We start from the raw sequence: 19,265 nt of genomic DNA, 5'->3' as shown, positions 1-19,265 counted from the left end.
TGCGGCAACCGAACTGCATTGCTAATCGGGATCGTAAAAGCTACACAAAGAAAATTTTTAAGTCCTTAATATTGGTAGTATGAGTTTGGAAAGTGTATACTGTGTGTAAGTGGTTAAAATCAAACTCAAATACAAATTGGCTTATACTTGATCTTATTCTTTTAATTAGAAATTACCATTTTATCACGAGTATAACTTAATGTTCAGTTTTGCTCTGTGCATCATCTGCATGCTACTAATTCACAATGCGCCAGGCAAGGAGAATCTGGTTAAACATGTGCCATAATGCCATAATTTGCCAAATGCACAAACACAAGGAGGAGCCGTATCAGACATCTTCCCCGAATCCACATGAGTTGAGATTTTTGGCCAGCGACACAGTCGCCCTGGGAGATAAATCTGGCCAAGTTTATTGAATTATCCAACAGTTGCGTTGGCCATCCAGATCCAGTTGCTCTGTTGGACGATTGGACGGGACGAGCTTCGATAAATTGGCAACATGGCTTTAATTGGCTCCGAGGCGTGCAATCAAAACAGTTTTCGATAACGCGCCACGAAAGGTTCAAAGCCCAAAGTTCCTTTGACATGGCCTGCGGCTGCAACTTGGCTTTGCTTTTGCCATTGCCTTTCCCATTGCCTTTGGTTTTGGTTATGGTCTCGTCTTTCGTGGGCGAGAAGGCAAATCAGATAAGCACTTAATGCCAAGCACACAATGTGGCCAAGAGTTGTTGGCCAGGACACACACACACACACGCGTGACTGGCTTGTAATGGAATTGCGATTGTATCTGGCAGATACATTTGTGCTGAAGGTCCACAAACGAACCCATTTGTTTGGCAAGCAGATTTATGCTCATGCTCATGCCGTTGTCATCGGAAGCCTAATTAAATATCACAGGCGGCCGAAGTTCGAGGCGGAAAAATTACACTACAACTGAATTAATTAAGCCAACAAGTTCTACTACTTCGTTAGTATGTCTAGTGTCGTCGCTCGGTTTCATTAACAAGAAGTCGGCAAACAAAAGTTTGCAGCTGTCGGAAAAGTTTATGATCCGACCTCGAAGAGATAGAGCAACAAGTAAATTCGGACTTAGCACGCGCCATCAGCCGAAGATACATTTAATTAATATTTGATTCCATCAGATACTCAGACAACTAGTCGTATCTTCGGGTGACGCAGTTCGCTGCTTGTTATTGATACAGATTAGATTCGGTTTCAGCTGGCAGCTTACTTTGTACTCACTTGGAACACTGACCACTTCAACGAAACTTTTGAATTTAATTAAAAACTTTTCCTGTTACTCTTCGGACATTAGACAGTCCAAGTGTTTTTTAAATCGAAATCAATTGCATGGCAGTTACAATTGGACATAAATCGCGTACAAATTCCGGTCGGACAAGCAAAAGTCCTAAGTAAACTTTTCCTTTGTCTGCTCCATATGCAAAATTAGGCACAAACTTTGTGGAATCGAAAGCGACTCCAAGCACAAATGAGGCATCCGCTAGCAGTTGCCCATCACTTGAAGTTATTGAACCACGATTGCCGACCATTGTTCACCCATTATGCATGCTGGAGAGGATCGGCGGAATAGGGGGCACGAGAGACGCCTTCGACAATTACACAAGGTCCCTCCAGCAAAGTGCCACAAAGAGCAACAGTTGGGGCAGCCACAAAGGAAACCCAGCTGCAACAGAAGACGCAGCAGCAGCAGCAGCAGCACAAATGTGTCAAGGCAACAACAAAGGCAGCAGAAATAATAGTGCTCATAATAGATGCAAAATGCTGAAGACATTTGGGGAGAGTGCAAAGCAACAGAATAAATAAATACAACTCAATAACAATTCCGCAACTAGATGGGGGCAATTGAGTTAGATCTAATATAATACCAAAGCAATGGCCTTTTTCCAATCTCATAATTATTCTCTCAACAAAATTAAAGCTTTTAATCGAGTATATTTTAGAATATTAAGTAGTTCAAATATAAGTAAATATAGTAAGTCATATATGTGCATTTATGCAGTCTAATTTACGCACTTTAAGCAACTTTTAAATAAAATATCAAAATGAAAATTAAATTGGCACAAAATTACTTCTATAATTCAACTTAGCTCTATGCTTATACTATTTATTTTGCGTTGTTGGCAAAACTTCTCGAAAATATACATAAATGAGAAATATTTGAAAAATAACATGAAAACATCAAAACATCAGCAATGACAGTCGTTTTAGGAGCAGCTAAGCCGGCGAATGTGAATTTCCATATGAATAGAGCAACAATTGTCCAAAGGCAGCGCAAATTGCAAATGAAATGAAATATGAAAATCAAACTGACTTCCCAATTGACATTAGCTGACTGCCAGAGGAGAACGCAATTTTGTGTTTTTTTTTTTTTTTTTTTTTTTTGAGTATGGAAATGGAAATAGAGGTGACGAGCACAAAACAATTCTACTTGGGCGCTTGACAATGGCATTGGCCCCCTCTTGGCATCTTCCCTCTGCAATTTCGACGGGTTTTCCTTACCCGGGTGTAGTCAATTGTAAACACATTTAAACAAAACTCAACGAGACGTGCAGAAAATTGCTGATATGAAAAGTGAAAAGTGCGCCGAGGTCGTGTGTTTTTGGTTATGCGACGAGAATGCTGCCTACGCCAATTTGAGTTGCCAAAATTGTGGGCAAGTGATTGGATGGCAGGATGGCAGGGCACAGGATGAAGCTGAGATCCTGGCTGAAGGAAAATGCCGAAAATTAGGGCCGGCCACAAAATAATGTTATTGATATGAATTGAGTTCGTTTCGCAGGAAGCGAAAGTGCGTGAGCTGGCCAAATAATTATCCTGGCTTCGTGCTCGGAAAACCCTAATTTCTAGCACTAATTTAGGATGGAATTGTAGTGAAATCAAATTAATTGTGAGCTAGCGATTGGGGTGTGAATTGGAAATATTGGAAAATTAAATGAGCCAAATAAATTAATTTACCTACACCTTGGAAAACTCTAAAAAGGACCGACGCTTTCAATTGTATCTTTAAAACCCTTATGAACTTCAAAAACGCAATAACGGCCAGCTTTACATAACACGAATAATTTATTGTAAACTTTTTCTAGGCCGCAGATTTGCTCAGCAATTTCGCAAATTTGCTCTGAACTTTGAAACTTCTCAAGACGCTTTTAGCCACAAGTTCACTGTCGTTTTCGTTTTCGTTTCTGTTTGAGTTAAAGTAACCCACTTTAACCACTTCGCCTGGCCATATTTCAATTGGACTACAAAGTATTTGTCGAAAATTCCCCGTCCTAGCAACGGCAGAGAAATAATCAAATTGTATGATGAACACGCCTCGACCGGAATTATTATAAGAGGCAGCCGAAAAACAAATTCCCAAGCTTACAAAAAGTTGGCCAAACAATAACAAAATGAAAGAAATGTGCACTTGAGCCGCGAAAAAGTGGGGGAAAAGTATATTTATTCCCAACGCAAAGTTCTTGAAATCAAAGTACGTAAGCAGCACAACAAATAAGCGCAGTTAAAGTACGAATTTTCTCACTGGCTTTGGCCAAATGACAAAGTTAAATAAAAAGTTGCGGAAAGGGATTCTGCCCTGCTTGTTGCCAGGACTGTCACTCTTCGAAAAGGATACGCCACATGCATTGTACCTCTGAGCAGCTGGGCTTCTTGTTCTTGAGTTTATGTATTATATATACATACGTATGCGGGTAAACAGTGCCGTTCAAAATATTAGCACTTTGTTAGGTTGGAAGAAATAGCAACTTACTGACAGAATTAAGTCCAAAAAAAACGAAAAGAAATGGAAATAAAGGATAATAATATTTTTTTAATAAAAAGGATGAAATTTAAGGCACAAGAGCCCTGTAATAATAATAATAATATATCTTATGTGTGTACTAACCATCATGATAGTACAAGTTGTCTAGTAAGAAAACCATGTTGAGATATATTGTTATGGCCAAATCTGTGGGTGTTTATTGTGTGTGCTCAGCACACTTTTGAGTAGACCGCAAGACATTTGTGAAAGAGCAAACAACAGACGGCAAACAAAGTCCATTTCAGATCTCACACCTTGCCGGGTTTAGACACATGCAAATTCAGTGCGCGAACAAATTGTGCAATTGTTGGTGGGAGGAAGTGAGAACAAGGCATTTAGCACGTGTGGCACGTATTTCATTTCAGAACCCACCGCAAACCCACCTACAGCTCAGACCAGCGGAAAAGCAATGAACCAGGACAAAGGTCGACGGTATAGGGAGCTCAAAGGATGCAGGGAAACATCATAGTTGGGAGTAGAGAGTGGAAGAGCAGGGCTGAAGGCAAGATTGTGGCACAAATGCACTTAGAGCCGCCGCTCCTTTGAAACTCCTTTTTTTGGCCGGCCGACGAACTTAGAGCCTCATCTTTCCTTAATTCATTGCCGGACGGGTTTTATAAATTATTCCATTCCATTAGGGCTCGGCTTTCACGCTCCACGTTCGCCGCTTTTCAGCCCAAAGCCAAATGGCCAAGTGGGCAAGTGTGTGTGTGTGTGGAAAATAAATAAATCGCTTGTTCTGGTAATCTCTGGCAACATTTTTATCGCCCTCTTCTCAGCTAACCAACCAGCATAATCCCGGCTAACACAGATACATCCGCTTGTGGAGCGATGAAAGTAGTGTCCCATTTGGTCGGAAGGATCTGGGCAGCGCCTGTTGAGCGATTCGGTGTTTACACTTTATATTTATTTGAAATATGAGCTCCTTTCCACGCTGCCAAGTGCACTGCTATATAAATCAGCCAGCACGCTTACAAAATCGTACCCATAGCAGCTGTCACTTCATCAACATCAACAAAGGAACCTGCGTGATGATGATACATTCCCAGGACATTGCGCCTGGTGAAGAACCCAGGATGCCAACTTTCGATTAGAATGGGAATCTTGAGCAGCACGAGTCTATCAGTGTGGAGAACATGATTTCAACTCTTTTTTTGAATAAATTGTACGTCATCATCGGGTGATAACAATGCCAGCAAGTAGGAAGTCCTGGAAGTGTGCCAACAAAATATGTCAGCTAAATATAAAATATTTAATTATATATTATACGGGATCTACTAAACCCTGGCTTTGAACCATCATCGTATGTGAATCTATCGCACCTAGTAACAAATAATTAAAAATATATTCATAACAGCAATCGAAACACGCGTTTTTTATAAAAACTCAAATTTTATTTTAATTCTTTTCATGTAAAAGCCATTAATAAAACAAAAGTTGTCCCATTAAAGCTTAATATCTCATTCAAGCTCAATTGACGACATTTTTGCTCAATGAAAAGGATTTTTACTTATAATCCCCGGCTGAAATCCACAGAAGCAATCGAAATTGGAAACTCATAAATTGCCTTTATGTTCTGTCATTCCATTCGCAACAAAAGTGGTGGAAAATGGAAAACGATTCAGTGCATCAATGGCAATTCGGCGAAATCTGAATGGAATGCCATAGTTCGGGCCAAGGTTAAAACGTTTCAGCCATTCCTGTCGCAACAGCTGACTGAATGTTGTTTTAGGCGAAATGGTATTTAAGCGATTTAAGAGCCCGTTCGACAAATCGTAATCCCCAAAAATAAAACACTCAATAAAGCATAAAAGTCTGTGGAAATGGCTGGCTGGCTGGCTTTTAACACAATCTCTTTAAGCAAAACACATTGGATTTATGACATATTCGATTCGATTCTTTCATGCTACATTTCATGCGGATATTAATTGCCGCCCACCAGCACATTCAATAATTGATGCCGTTGTTTGCCTAAAAAGTAAGAGAAATTTAAAGAAAAATCTAGAATAAATCATAGCACAATCTTGCCATGTGGGCGGTATAGAACTGGTTCAGACAGCGTTGTACGCATGATTTATGCGCCTAATAAATTGCAGCGGCGAAAACTAAAAGATGTTTTGTGCTCGGCGCAGAATGAAGATAAACTATCCATGGGGATGGTTGGGTGGCCATCGGTTGTTTTTTTTTTTTTTGGATTGGCTTCCAATCCACTGAGTCCGAATCCAAAGGCTCGATTCACAACTGACAGCCAACGAATTGGAAAACGGCAAACAAACATTTTCATTACTCATACGTCAGGGGGGCCGCGCGTGTTTGCGTGTGTGCAAGCGCGAAAAACCCGAAACCAAACCAAACGAAACCAGCTATTGAAAACGTTTTGACAGATGCAGACGGCACAATTTCGCATGGCTACGTTTTTTAATACCCAACAGTTTTGCGCAACATTTCGTGTGCAGAGTTTTTCAACACGGCCTCTCTTTTTCCCAATTGTTTGTGGGCGCGGGGGCGTGGTCAGGGTCGACACTTCAACGCCGAGTGCCAGACTATAGATGCCCCTACATGATACACGTGTAACCCACATACATTTGCCAGTTTTATGCTTTTTCCCAGTTCCACCGCACCCACCGCATTTTCCCATTTCCCCTTGGCTTTTGGACGCTTTTATTGAGGTCTCCTCCCGTTTGCTTTTATCAAATGCAATTTACGGATCCCTGACATCGAGCATTAGCGCAGGGCTGACGAAGTCAAGCCAAACCAAGCCAAGTCAAGTCGAGCTTCCTTAACGCATAGCAGCTGCTTTCCCAGCCCCAAATTTCCGCCCTGTAGACCAACTTTTTTCGACAGCTTCTTTTCGCCTATGGCACTTTTCCACACGCTTTTATAGCTAATTTCTGTTATTGCCAACGTTTTGCGTGAGTTTCGCGAGTTGTCGTAAAAATATTTTTATTAGCCGATCGCGGGTGGTGGGCGTAGAAATTGGGGGTTGCCCATGAGCTCCATTCCCCCCTGCTGAAAGAACATTAAAAGCACGAGCTGCCACATTTTGGCAATGGGACACGCTAGAAAGTATGCTAGGAAAAATCCAGCACCTTTATTATCAGATTCACACACTCAGCACCATAGCAAATTCCATTGAACCCACAGTTAAACACTTAAAGATAGGACTAGTGCCTGTATTATTGGATCAATAAAACTTGTGTCATAATGTATTCATTCGAGGAGGTCATTTAAAGAGGTTTAATTCAGTTGAAAGGTACTACAACAAACATTTCAAGAGCGCTTGTTACACAAGGATTTTTTTTAACATGAATAGGAATTCAGTTAATATATTTATGCTGCAGTTTAACCCACAAGCTTCGTGTGCTTGAAATTTGCACTCAATGTGCTCAAAGAAAATTCCTAGTCCATAATATTGTGGCCCGCACATTCAACATGATTTATCCGATTTTTATCTAACACCCGACTATTTTTCAACCCACTTGAAGACCGAATCACTTATTCAAACAATGGCTGATGCTCAGGTTCAATGTGTACGATTTATGGGCAAGTTTGTACCGAGAGATCGTAAAATTTAAGTGGCCCCAAGCCCTCGAATGCTGAAGACGTTTTTATGGCTATGGCCGGTTAATAACCAAATTTGTCTGCTCAGCTTTGGCTTAAACATTAAGCCAACTTGCTGGAAGATGGGCGATGAGAATCGAGCGAGTTGCGCTGAGTGATGTACTGCGATTTCGTGTAATTCGTGCAATAAATATAAAACTTGTATTATGATTACACGAAGAGATGGAGAGCCGCAAAACCAGAGCAAACATAGCAGGGCGTTTGTCATAAAACGCCACTCGTTCACAAGTGTTCAAGTGTTGTGCACACAAAGTGCATTCAGTTGGCCATTACCCAACCCAGCCCAACCCAACACTCAGCTCTCGGGGAATCCCCCTCGATGTTCTGCTCAGCCAATTTGCAATCCTAGATTTTATGATGTTCGCTTGCGAAGCAGACTTTTCTGCGTTGCCGACTGTCATTGTGGTTTTTGCTCTTGTCACTTTCGCAATTCGAGTGCAGTCGGCAATTTGCCTAAACGATAAGATTAGAAAATGGAAATGGAAATGAAGACAGCCACCTGACGCAATCTCACATGCCAGAAATTTGTCGTTTGCCATCCAAGGCCCCGATTTCCGAAATCGAAAATCCTTGATATCCAACTGGACATGACCAGTTTCCGGAGGAATGCACTCCAGTTACACAACTGGCACAAACATTTGTTTGCTGTTTTCTGACCAAAAACAAGCCACACTTATGCTGGCACTTTTTTGTTGACAGAAATATGCAAGCAGACACAAGTAAATATTTATTTGATTATTTATTTTAAAGAAATGTGCAAGCTCACCGAATAAATATTATATTTTAAAATCAATAAGTAGAAACCTAAACAAATACAAGCTGGTGAAGCGATTGCTCTGCAAATTCCACATATTTAAACTATTAATTTACAAAAATAAATGTGGCGGTCAATTTCCAGCTGAACAGTTCTCAACAATTAATGAAAATAATTGCCACTGATAATAATAGTTTTTTTTATTATTCGATTACATACTTTAAATATTTTTTTAGTTTCCCAATTAGAAAACTTTTTTTTAACAAAATATTTAATATTCCGTAACAGTATTTATGCTTAATTACCAGATGACAGTTTTTATTTCTTTTGACTATACTTACATTATTTTGAAAAAATAGCAATTATTTTTAGACTTCTGCCACGAATGCCTTTAATTAATAGCTGATGCAATCGCTTAAACTCAATTAAGTTACACACGCAACCCACATCTTCTGTGTAAAAAAAAATCAATGTATTCGACCATAAATAATTCCGCTGCAATCAGTGCAACAGTATTCAGTCCTGGAACTTTAATAGCGCCAAGCTGTTGGAAAACCAATTAAATTCCCTTTCAAATGGAGCGTAAAACGCAAAATACTTACGTATGATGGGGGCGCCACACACTCGCACACGCATTTATGAGCTCGGCAAAACCCATTTGATTGACTAACGAAACTTATTTGCCACTTTATTTCAGCGGACGCAGTGCAGCAGTTCCACGACGACCATGAGCGACCAGATTGGCAACCCCAATGCAACATTCAGTGGCAGTGGCAGTGGCAGTGGCACCAACGTCGCCTCCATCGCCGAAAGTGTGGCGGAGAGCGGACCGGACTTCGATGCACTTCGGGCCGCCTGCGAAACGCGGCTAAATGCCAGCGGTCAACTGGCGGGTGAGTCGTGCACTGCGAGAAAATATATCACACAGCACATAACTATTAAAGTTTATGCAGTTATTTTATTTGATGCAGTTGTAAAACGCTCACCAGTAAATTTCATTTAAATTTTAGATGTTTTTATAAACATAAATCAAAATAAATTTTTTTGCACTGTTTTACTTACATTCCCTTTCTTTATGCCAGTTATTTGTCTTTACTTAAGCGAAAGAAAAAATTCACTCTGAAATTGTAGCACTAGGGAAATATAACAGTTTTTGGTATTTCACTACATATTTTTGCCCGTGCTTCTGGCTCTGGCCAACTGCAATTTCGGCGTCCATTATGCACGAGTAACTTTAAATTGCTGACCTAACCACTCCCCTTTCCTTTTGGCCCCTTGGCAAACAGGCTCCGGAGGACCAGGCGCAGAAGCAGGAACCCACTGTGCCGGCACCTTTGATGGCTGGCTTTGTTGGCCGGATACGGCTGTCGGCACTTCCGCCTACGAACTCTGCCCGGACTTCATCACGGGATTCGATCCAGCAAGTAAGTGCGCCGGGGCAGGAGCTGAATTGTTTATTAAATTCCACAAAGCTACATCCGTTTCGGGGTCAGCTGGGGATCTGCATATGACACGAAAAAATATATATATATACATACATATATCACATGTATGTATGTTACATATAGGTTAAATAGCATGCCAAAGGGAAATGTGTTTGCACGAGGCAATGCGGTTGGATAAGTTGGTTGGGTTGTTTGGTAGGTGGAGTGTGCCAGTCTACCCTCTAATTGGGCTCATCCCCGAGCTCATCGTTATATACACATAAATGGAACAGAAAATACGCTCCAAGCCAGGCCAAATCAATTGGAAACTTGTTATGTTTATGCTTTGATTTCGTGTCGTATGGAAACATCAAGTATTCACAAAACCACACGGGCTAAAGGCAAAGCTCCTTGGAGCTCCCTGGGCCACTAAATTATCCAAAAGAGCTCGACAAAATGCTAAAATGTTTCGCCTGATTTGGCACAATTTGCCAGAGTCTAACCGAAATCAAATGTAAGGCAGAAAACACGGCCAAATTGATTGAGGCTGCTGGGCAGAGTAGAAGTCAAATATGTGTGTGGGTATTTAAAGATGCTGGAGCACGAAGAAAGGGGATTTAAATTTTATCATGTTTGTGAATTTCATATTTTTTTAATCATTAATCAGTGTTCTTGGCAAGGTGTTGATGACGGTCATAATAACATAACTGAAGAAGAAAACCCTTTGAATAGTTTCACCAACTCATTGTCGTATCATTAACATATCATAAATAAAAATATCAAAGGTGACTTGAATTATTTCTCAACTTTCTGCCACACTGCGTGTATTTCATTCAATTATAAATATATATATATATAAATATAAATATAAATTAATCAACTGATTGGCCAAACGCACAAAGAAAACTAATTAATTATGCTTGGCATTAAAGCAAACGTTTAAAAACAAAGCGCACGCTCTAGAAAATCGTCATAAATGTGGATAAATATTTGAACCAATTTATGGCATAAATCATGCGCTGCATGATAATTTGCATTAATGGTATACAATATGTAGCCAGCCAACTTAAACCTCAACCTCGTTTTGGCCATGACCAGGGCAACGAAAATAGCGAGAGTTGAATGACTTTTTTTGTTATGACAGAGCGGAGAAAAACAAGGCGAGCGTCAAGAAAGTGCTACTTTTGCTACATTTAGCTTGTGGTTAGCATGGCGCCACCCCCTTTTTCATCCTTTTTGCATTTTTTTTTTTGCCTTACGGGGTCGCCGCCAGCTTGTACAAGATTATGTGCTTTGGCACTGCGCCGCCATTAACTTTTATGGCACTTCCGGTCGCCGGATGTCGATGTGGTGAGCTGTGGTCGAGAACTCCCTCACCCCCCGGCTACTTATCTGCCACACAGCGCGTATACGTGATTTTCTCGGTCTGCGTGCCAAACGGCGATAAATGGATTCTTGGCCAAAGATCATCGGTCGAAAAAAAAAAGAAAACGGAAGAGCCGGAAAAACGAACGACCTGATAAAACTCACCTTCGAAGTTCCTAACAAAAATTCTCCAGTAATTTTTCTACAAGTGCCACTCGGTAAATTGCATTGCAAACTTGGTAATCTACAATCGAATCGAATGGAAAGTTTTTGTCACGAACTTCGAATTGATTCGACTTAAACACACACATGACCCAAACAACAGAATGATTATGCAATTTTCAAATTGATATGCTTGCAATTCGAATGCGAACCGCAATTCTTTTGCGGTTAACTTGGTGGCAGATGCAATAAATAATGGTTAATTCAATTGAATGCTCGGGCCGACCGCAAAATGTAAATATGAGCCGGAATATTTATGCAGTAGTCAATCATGAAATCACACATATTTAGCAAGTGTAAATATTTGTGTGGTGCACAGGATGTGAAAATGTTTGCTAGAAAAAACGGTAAAGAATTAATCGTATATACAATATTTATTGAGGAGCTGTAATAAGCAGAGTAAACAGCATGGTTAATTATTTTTTATTTATCGCAAACTGACATTGCTTTAATTATGCAGGATATGCCCACAAGGAATGCGGTCTCGATGGCGAGTGGTTCAAGCATCCGCTGACCAATAAAACATGGTCCAACTACACAACCTGCGTAAATCTCGAAGACCTCAACGTAAGCCGATCCCATACATAAATATCCTATATATCCTTTATGTAATTAATTAATCGCAACACTATATATCCAGTGGAGGCACACAGTGAATCTGATCTCCGAGGTTGGCTACGGCACCTCACTGCTGGCCATTCTGCTGTCGTTGGCCATATTGGGTTATTTCAAGTGAGTATGGCCAAGGGCTTTGCACTCCTTCATCTTGGCCACAAGTTGACAGCTTCGTTGGGAGATGGCAAAAACACTTAGGGGTAATGAGGCACGCTGGTGACTTATATTGCGACTTATATTATGACGACTGGCGCCATAAGTGAAATTTACTGATGGCAAACAAATGCGACAGTGGCTTAATCAACTGCCAACCTGGATGCTGGATGCCCAAATGCTCATTGCACTCATTGCTCATTTAATGCGGCACAATTGACGCCGGAAATGGGAAAATACATTGTGTCCCCATCTCCTGGTGACTCGAAGCAGGATATCGATTAATTTCCCAGTGCCTGCAGACCAATTAGTGCTCTGGGTTTGTTTATCGCACATTCGAATGGAACTGGGGCTCAAGGATAAAGGATAATGGATGTGCGGACTGAGGGGCGAGATCCCATAGACGGTTCGGCCAACTGACAGAACTGTTTTAAATTGTGTGCCAAAGGCAAATAAAATGGGTCCAGATACGTGTGGGAATTTGGTCTGCCCTAAAAAAGTGAATAATTAAAAGTTTAATGACAGAGCAATGGGCAACACCAGCCCCGGAAAAACGCATTCCTCAAACAGCTGTAATGAAAATACCAGAGTTTTCATTCAAATAAAATATAAGAGTATAAAGGAAATTGAGTCGTTGTGAGCGGCCAAAAATAAATAAAGAAGTATTATTATAAAATATACCATCAGTATATTCTCAGTCAATAATTGTATTGCTTAAAGAAAGTTTAGAAGTGAAAAGTAGTATATAAAATAATTTATTTAGACAGAAGTAAATTAAGTAAAGTAGAGAAGGGATTAACGAAAACAATCTAACCTATTGAATTAAATTGCTGAAAAGAAATCAAACTAGATTCAGTTTGGCCAGATGTCAGCAATCAATGCAATTGAGCAAAGGAGAAACGGAAAATGGGAAAATGGACAAATGAACTTTGTCCTTTTGGTCGCAGGACTTTTTCTGCCTCTTTCGGCCCTATCCAAGCTGCCTCACATGCCCCTGGCCCCGAATGCAAATGAAGCCATAGACAAACTTGCAAATTTGGCCATAAAAACTTGCCACAAATTGCCGGCCAAAGTAATTCGATTCGCATATTTGTCTTTCGATTGAACAGATCCCTGAAGTGCGCCCGCATCACGCTGCACATGAATCTGTTCGCCTCGTTCGCTGCCAATAACTCGTTGTGGCTGGTCTGGTACCTGCTGGTCATGCCGAATTCGGAGCTACTGCATCAGAGTCCGGTAAGTGTGCACACCTGGCGAATGCGTAATGGTGAATCAACCTCGGCTTCCGATTTCCATATTCCATACTCCGTGCGAACACCCAGATGCGCTGCGTTGCCCTGCACATAACGCTACACTACTTCCTCCTGTCCAATTACTCCTGGATGCTCTGCGAGGGATTCTATCTGCACACCGTCCTCGTCGCCGCATTCATTTCCGAGAAGAGGCTGGTCAAATGGCTCATCGCATTCGGCTGGGGCTCCCCGGCCATCGTCATATTCGTCTATAGCATGGCTCGCGGTCTGGGCGGCACGCCCGAGGACAATCGTCAGTAAGTGAATAATGAATGGGTACAGCTTACACCGAAAGAAAATGAGGAATGCCAATAGTTATCAAAAGTGACCGACAACAGACAAGGTGTAACCATATTGTGTTGTCTAGAAGTATCCTAGTTTAATGAAATCCCACAGACTTGAGTATCACAGATTGATATCAAGATATTTCTGTGTAGCTAAGATATTCAGTCTGTCGAGCTCTTGACCAAATGCTAATCAAATCAATCAGCAATTCACCCACTGACTCATCTCGCATTCCTTCGCCAACTTGCAGCTGCTGGATGAACCAAACCAACTACCAAAACATTCTTATGGTGCCTGTGTGTATCTCCATGTTCCTGAACCTCCTGTTCCTGTGCAACATTGTGCGAGTGGTCCTTTTGAAACTGAATGCCCCGGCCAGTATTCAGGGCAGCTGCGGTCCATCGCGAACGGTTTTGCAAGCATTTCGGTAAGTTTTCCCGTCCAAAACAAAAGAAAAAAAAAAGAACTGTTGGGGGGGAGATTGAAACACTTATAAGCGAAGCAGAGAACTCTCAACTGGCCCACGGGGCGAATGCGTAATTATATTTTGTTTCCCTTGTATTTAGACTCTTTCCCATCGGCCATCAGGTCTTTTATTGTTTATTCGCTCTGCACTCTGGAAGTTGGGCTCATTTTACATTTTGAATTACGCATACGCCGCGTTGACTTGCATGTTAATACACAGCTGAAAAACGAAAACAAGGCATTATAATTCACCCTCTCATCCTGTTTTAGGGCAACGCTGCTTTTGGTTCCTCTGCTCGGCCTCCAGTACATCCTTACGCCCTTTCGTCCTGCACCCAAACATCCCTGGGAGAATACATACGAAATCATCTCGGCGTTTACGGCCTCATTTCAAGTAAGTAAAATGTTTTCGTTTCGTTTCTGTTCTCGTTTCGTTTTTTTTTCGTTTTTTTTTTTTGCTTTTTTCTTTCCGGCTTTTGTTTTGCACGCTCTCATAAAATCACTTTACGACTCCGAGCTGGCTAAAAAGTTATGATGTTAGTTCGCCTCATGGTGCCATCCACCACTGGGAATGCAAATAAGCCAGCATTACTGGAATACCGAATACCAAATACCAGGACTAGCAGCTCATTAGATCGGGGCTCTTTTCAAATCAATAATGAAAATACACGCCATGTGAAATACCCACCATTGGCATTTCACTTGATCTCAGTTTATTAAATTGCTGGCCGAGATTGGAGCGAAGTTCCCCCGTTGGAAAAATGTAGCAAGTTGAGCATGAAATGCACTCTCGCACACAGGAACTCGTAAAAGCAACTCGAGCTTGTCCCTCGGCCAACTCAGTCTCGATAGACCAGCATTTACACATGGTTAACACACATACATATATTTCTTGGCCGCAACTTAAAGACAACGACGGCAAACTTCATCCAGCTACGTTGCCTTCTTGTTTGTTGAATACCCAAAGAATCTTTCAGTTCATGTTTGCAGTACACAGATAAAATAATTTGCATATATTTTCGTGTTTTTGTGCACGAAATGGTTTTTCATTACAGACTGTTGATATAACAGTTGCCATGGAGGTAGAGGTGCCTAAAAGTATGTTGCAGCTTAGATGGCTTTCCTTTACAAAATTTCAAAAGTAATTTCTAAGGCACCCCCTAGCTGTTATTCGAAAATCTTTTAGTTCGATCTAAAACCCAACTCAATCGGTTCAAAAAGGTAGCCCATTGAATTCATAAACAGCCCTAAAACAACAGGAAAATCCATTATCTTGCGAGTAGACATAAAATCATCTTGGGTGCCACTAAGCTGCAGTTGAGCTCTTGACTATTTTCTATAACTTGGCAAACTGAACATTGTCACCTCGGTCTGAGCCTTTTTTCATCATTGCCAATCGATAGGTGAAATCTTTTATTCGACTGCTAAAAGTTTAAAGCCAGTCGACGGGTACTTTTCCTTTGCATTTTCCTCTTGTCGTATTTATTCACTTTTTTTTATGTCGCTGTTTTCCGTTGGCTTATTTGCTGCAAAGATGGCGAAGTTTTCCCGCTGAACTCAGTGGTTGCATATAATTTGGATTTATTGTGGCAGCCGTGCTGATAATGCCGACAGTCGTAAAAGATTCCCCGCAAGTTTTAAGCTCCGGAAAGAATATCAAATAATTTTTTAGTTGGGTGGCGGGGGATGTGTCGACGAGGGAAATGGAAAAGCCCCAAAACTACTTAGTCAAAGAGCAGAATTTATATGCATGTAAACGTGTTTATTTGGTTGTTTTGCTGCCGAAATGCGAAACTTGCTGCAATTGGCATTTGTCCGCTTGTGAGTTTTCCGCAGAGATTTCCCTCTGTTTTCCCCCCATGAGCTTAGGGACATTTGGTATTTAGCAGATGTGCAGACTAAACACGTTCCACTTTAATTGAATTAAAAACTTTCGCTTGGCAGAAAGCTAAAGTGGAAAACAAACGTCAGATGTCAACAGAATCGTAATATAAATTTCTCTTGGAATGCTTTCTCTTGACTTCTTGCCAAAATATTTTAAATCAACTAATTGGCTTACTAAAGCTTCTTATTCAACAGGCTTTTTGGAAATTAAATAAAATTCAGTGCTATTCGAATAAACGTTTGTTTGTAATTAAGCTAAAAAAAAAAAACGGATAAAATCTGTTCCAAAAAAAATATTAATCCAACACAAACTTTTTTTCTGGTTAGCACTTATAGTATATGGCTTAAAATTCTAGACAAAGAAAGATAGTTCAACCGGAAGCTTAATAAATGGGACAAAAGAGAAGAGGAAGGCAACACAGAAAACGCAGCAAAATAAGTGAAAAAATTGAATAAGCCCGGATAGTGTTTATATTTTGGTACATGTAGTACATGTTGGCCATCCGTTCTGTGGTTAAACATATCCCGGAACCAACTATGCCAACTAAAACTATTAAATAAGAAAACAGGAACGATTTACATAACAATGTGCGCAGTGTCAACAGTGCAGAAACAGTGCAAATAACTTAAACTAGCAAATCGAAACATTTGACCCCATTTGGCAAAGAAAAAGATTAAAATGCAGTTTTACGCACAGAAAGAGAATTCTATTCTAGATGGCTCAGTACAATACATACAATCTTTGAGCTAGGATAGAGTCAACCAATTCAAGTGGAGACAATCAATTCTAGTCCTGGAAGAAGTGGTTCATTTGCAATCAAACAACAAATATCTTCATTGCAATATGCTGTGAGGTTATAAAGCCCCATTTTGATTATGGAAAGGCAGCCAGAAACAGGGGAGTAAATGGATGGCAACTGTGGCTGATTGAGTCCATGATGGGTCTCCGTGAGTAGTGGCAATCAAAAGAATCCCCGCTCCGAAGTGCTAACCAGAAATCCAGGCAGTAGTCAATGCACGTACCCGGCCATACATTAAATATTTACATATATATATATATATGTGGCCCCCACAAATGCCGCTTGCAACAATCAGGCAGAAAGTGGCAGGACAAATGCCAAACAGTGGGTTCGCATCGGTGTGGAGGAGCTAGCGAAGGACTCACGGCCCGTTGAAGTGGCCGTCTGACGGGCGAAATGAATACGTAGCCATTTCGGTGGCAGGACGATGGAATAACCAAAGAAACAAGCAAAATTGTATTATGTATTGTATTAGGAGCGACTCAGGACAAACAAGAAACAAGAAACTAGAAATAGAGAGAAAAAACAGGGTGTCGGCTATTGCTATACCCTGGAAAACATAATTGGTATAAAATCACTGGCACATATTTAAAAGTTGATGTTTGATTTGAAGTAGGTTTGAACAAATTTCATATTCGTTTGTACTTTTTTTCTCCGGGCTATGGGCTTTGTTCCTAGGTCAACCTAATGGCATGGAAACTAAGCTTATTAGATACCAATAATACCCATTTACAGGGTACAAAAGGGACAAAATTGATGGGCACTGCAATAAGGACAACTGCGATAAGCCCCGACGATAATTTGGCCAGCCTGCTCATCCTGGTTCCATTCTATTTTTACAGGGTCTGTGCGTTGCCATTTTGTTCTGCTTTTGCAACGGCGAGGTGATTGCCCAAATGAAGCGCAAGTGGCGGATGATGTGCTTCAGCAACCGACCGCGGACCAATTCCTATACAGCCACTCAGGTCTCGGTAAGATTTGTACTAAAAGCTTCACATGCTTTTCTCCCATCCTTTCTACTTTCTACTAATTTTGTACCACGGGTTACGGCGCGTATGAGTAATGCAGCAGCAGTAGCACACTTAAGCACTCACAGTTTATTGGCCTATAGATCCGAATTAATCGCATGCAACAAATAATAATACAAAAACCAAATGAATTAGAACAGTATAAACAAAAAGAGACATAAGACAGTTATACAGAAACCGACGCACCGTTGCCAACTGGCCAACCACCATGATAGCAAATTCTCAGTTCTTTTGATTGTAGTTCGTGCGCTGCGGACCGCCACTGCCAGGAGAGGAGAAGGTATGACTAAAGGACATGTCGGCCAAGCGACGCGCCTCAGCAGGACCCCAACACCACCAGCCCCATCACCAAAGCCACCAGTTGTCCACGGATCAGCAGAGAGCTCGCAGCCAGAGCCTGGCGAGTTCGTCGTCCTTCCTGGAAGGCTGGCGCGACCGGATGCCGTTCCTGAAACGGCGACAAACTATCGACCACTCCCGCCAGAGCCAGCCACTCATGGAGGAGGGCGGAGAGACCGTTGGCCAGGCCAAATCCGCGCCAGGTGCCGTTGACAGGCCGACATTGATGACGACCATTGCGGAAGATGTTGCCGAGACAGGAACGGCAGCAACATCGCACGCAGCTTCAACATCCGACGCAGCAGCAGCAGCAGCAGTAGGAGCAGGAGGTGCAACTGGAGCGGAGGAGGGCCATCCCAATGGCATGGGCACTGTCATCGTTCGCATGGAGAGAGCTGGCCAACAGCATATGGCCGATGAGGCGCTTTAGGTTAAACCCTTCGAGTCACACAACATCTCATAGTTTAAGCCACAGTTATACCAAAACCGAAACAGGTCAAGAACCCAAAAATCAAACCCCACCAAAAGCTACAGCCCATTGAACCCAGTTAGTATCGCCAGGCATGTTCCTGAAATAGAGTTTCTAAAATAAATAAACGGGTGCCCAAAAGTGGTCAATGTCATTGTTGTTAAATGTTCAGAGGCACTGCCGATAAAGAAGCCCAGCTAAAATCTTAAAAGTAACATTTTCATTAGCTAAATTTGCATTTTTCCTAAATTTGCCATGCATATTTTATAGTCTATTTGGTAGACACCCGAGATATTGTTACGAAACTTTCGGAAAACTTCAAAGCACCCAGAATAAGTTCCTTAGCCAGCTAGGCTGATGTACAATATATTTTGCAACAATTTGCGCCATGCTAAATGTTAAGTTTTAATAGTATATACAGAAGCAGTTTTCCTTGGTTTCCTCAGAATGCGAAATGCGAAATAAATTTCAGCCTTTTGCCGGCAACGGACCCACTTGAATGAGAACATATTTATTGTACCTATGAATGTAAGAATTTATGTGGATATTAAATATCATTGTTGTCTTAAGTGTTAAGTGTATCCTAGGACTAGTGCCCCGAACACCCTCCTCCCCAAAAAATATATATATATCTCTATCTCTCTCTGTGGTAAGCTGAGCTTTCTGGCAATCGCTTTTAGTGTGTCTATGAATGTACGCAAATGTAATAAAATTTTAATTATATCTACG

At 41.2% G+C, this 19,265-nt stretch overlaps 1 protein-coding gene across 3 annotated transcripts in view; it reads left to right on the top strand.

The window, feature by feature from the left end:
• The window catches only part of Dh31-R (Diuretic hormone 31 Receptor), a 28,130-nt gene extending 8,865 nt beyond the window's left edge, over window positions 1–19,265 (top strand). For 2 of the 3 annotated variants that reach the window (NM_165979.3, NM_001274022.2), the window contains exons 2-11: window positions 8,893–9,088; window positions 9,482–9,619; window positions 11,667–11,773; window positions 11,847–11,938; window positions 13,084–13,210; window positions 13,297–13,523; window positions 13,802–13,978; window positions 14,287–14,410; window positions 17,543–17,671; window positions 17,970–19,265. In NM_165979.3, the coding sequence (NP_725278.1) occupies window positions 8,923–9,088; window positions 9,482–9,619; window positions 11,667–11,773; window positions 11,847–11,938; window positions 13,084–13,210; window positions 13,297–13,523; window positions 13,802–13,978; window positions 14,287–14,410; window positions 17,543–17,671; window positions 17,970–18,014 (1,332 nt within the window). In that variant the 5' untranslated portion in view covers window positions 8,893–8,922 and the 3' untranslated portion in view covers window positions 18,015–19,265. Of the gene's footprint in view, window positions 1–8,892; window positions 9,089–9,481; window positions 9,620–11,666; window positions 11,774–11,846; window positions 11,939–13,083; window positions 13,211–13,296; window positions 13,524–13,801; window positions 13,979–14,286; window positions 14,411–17,542; window positions 17,672–17,954 lie in introns of all 3 variants that reach the window. The other variant, NM_001274021.2, reaches the window with a different exon arrangement.

Source organism: Drosophila melanogaster, chromosome 2R (assembly GCF_000001215.4).
Source record: "Drosophila melanogaster chromosome 2R".
NCBI classification, from domain to species: domain Eukaryota; kingdom Metazoa; phylum Arthropoda; class Insecta; order Diptera; family Drosophilidae; genus Drosophila; species Drosophila melanogaster.
This window is presented reverse-complemented; position numbering and strand designations above follow the sequence as displayed.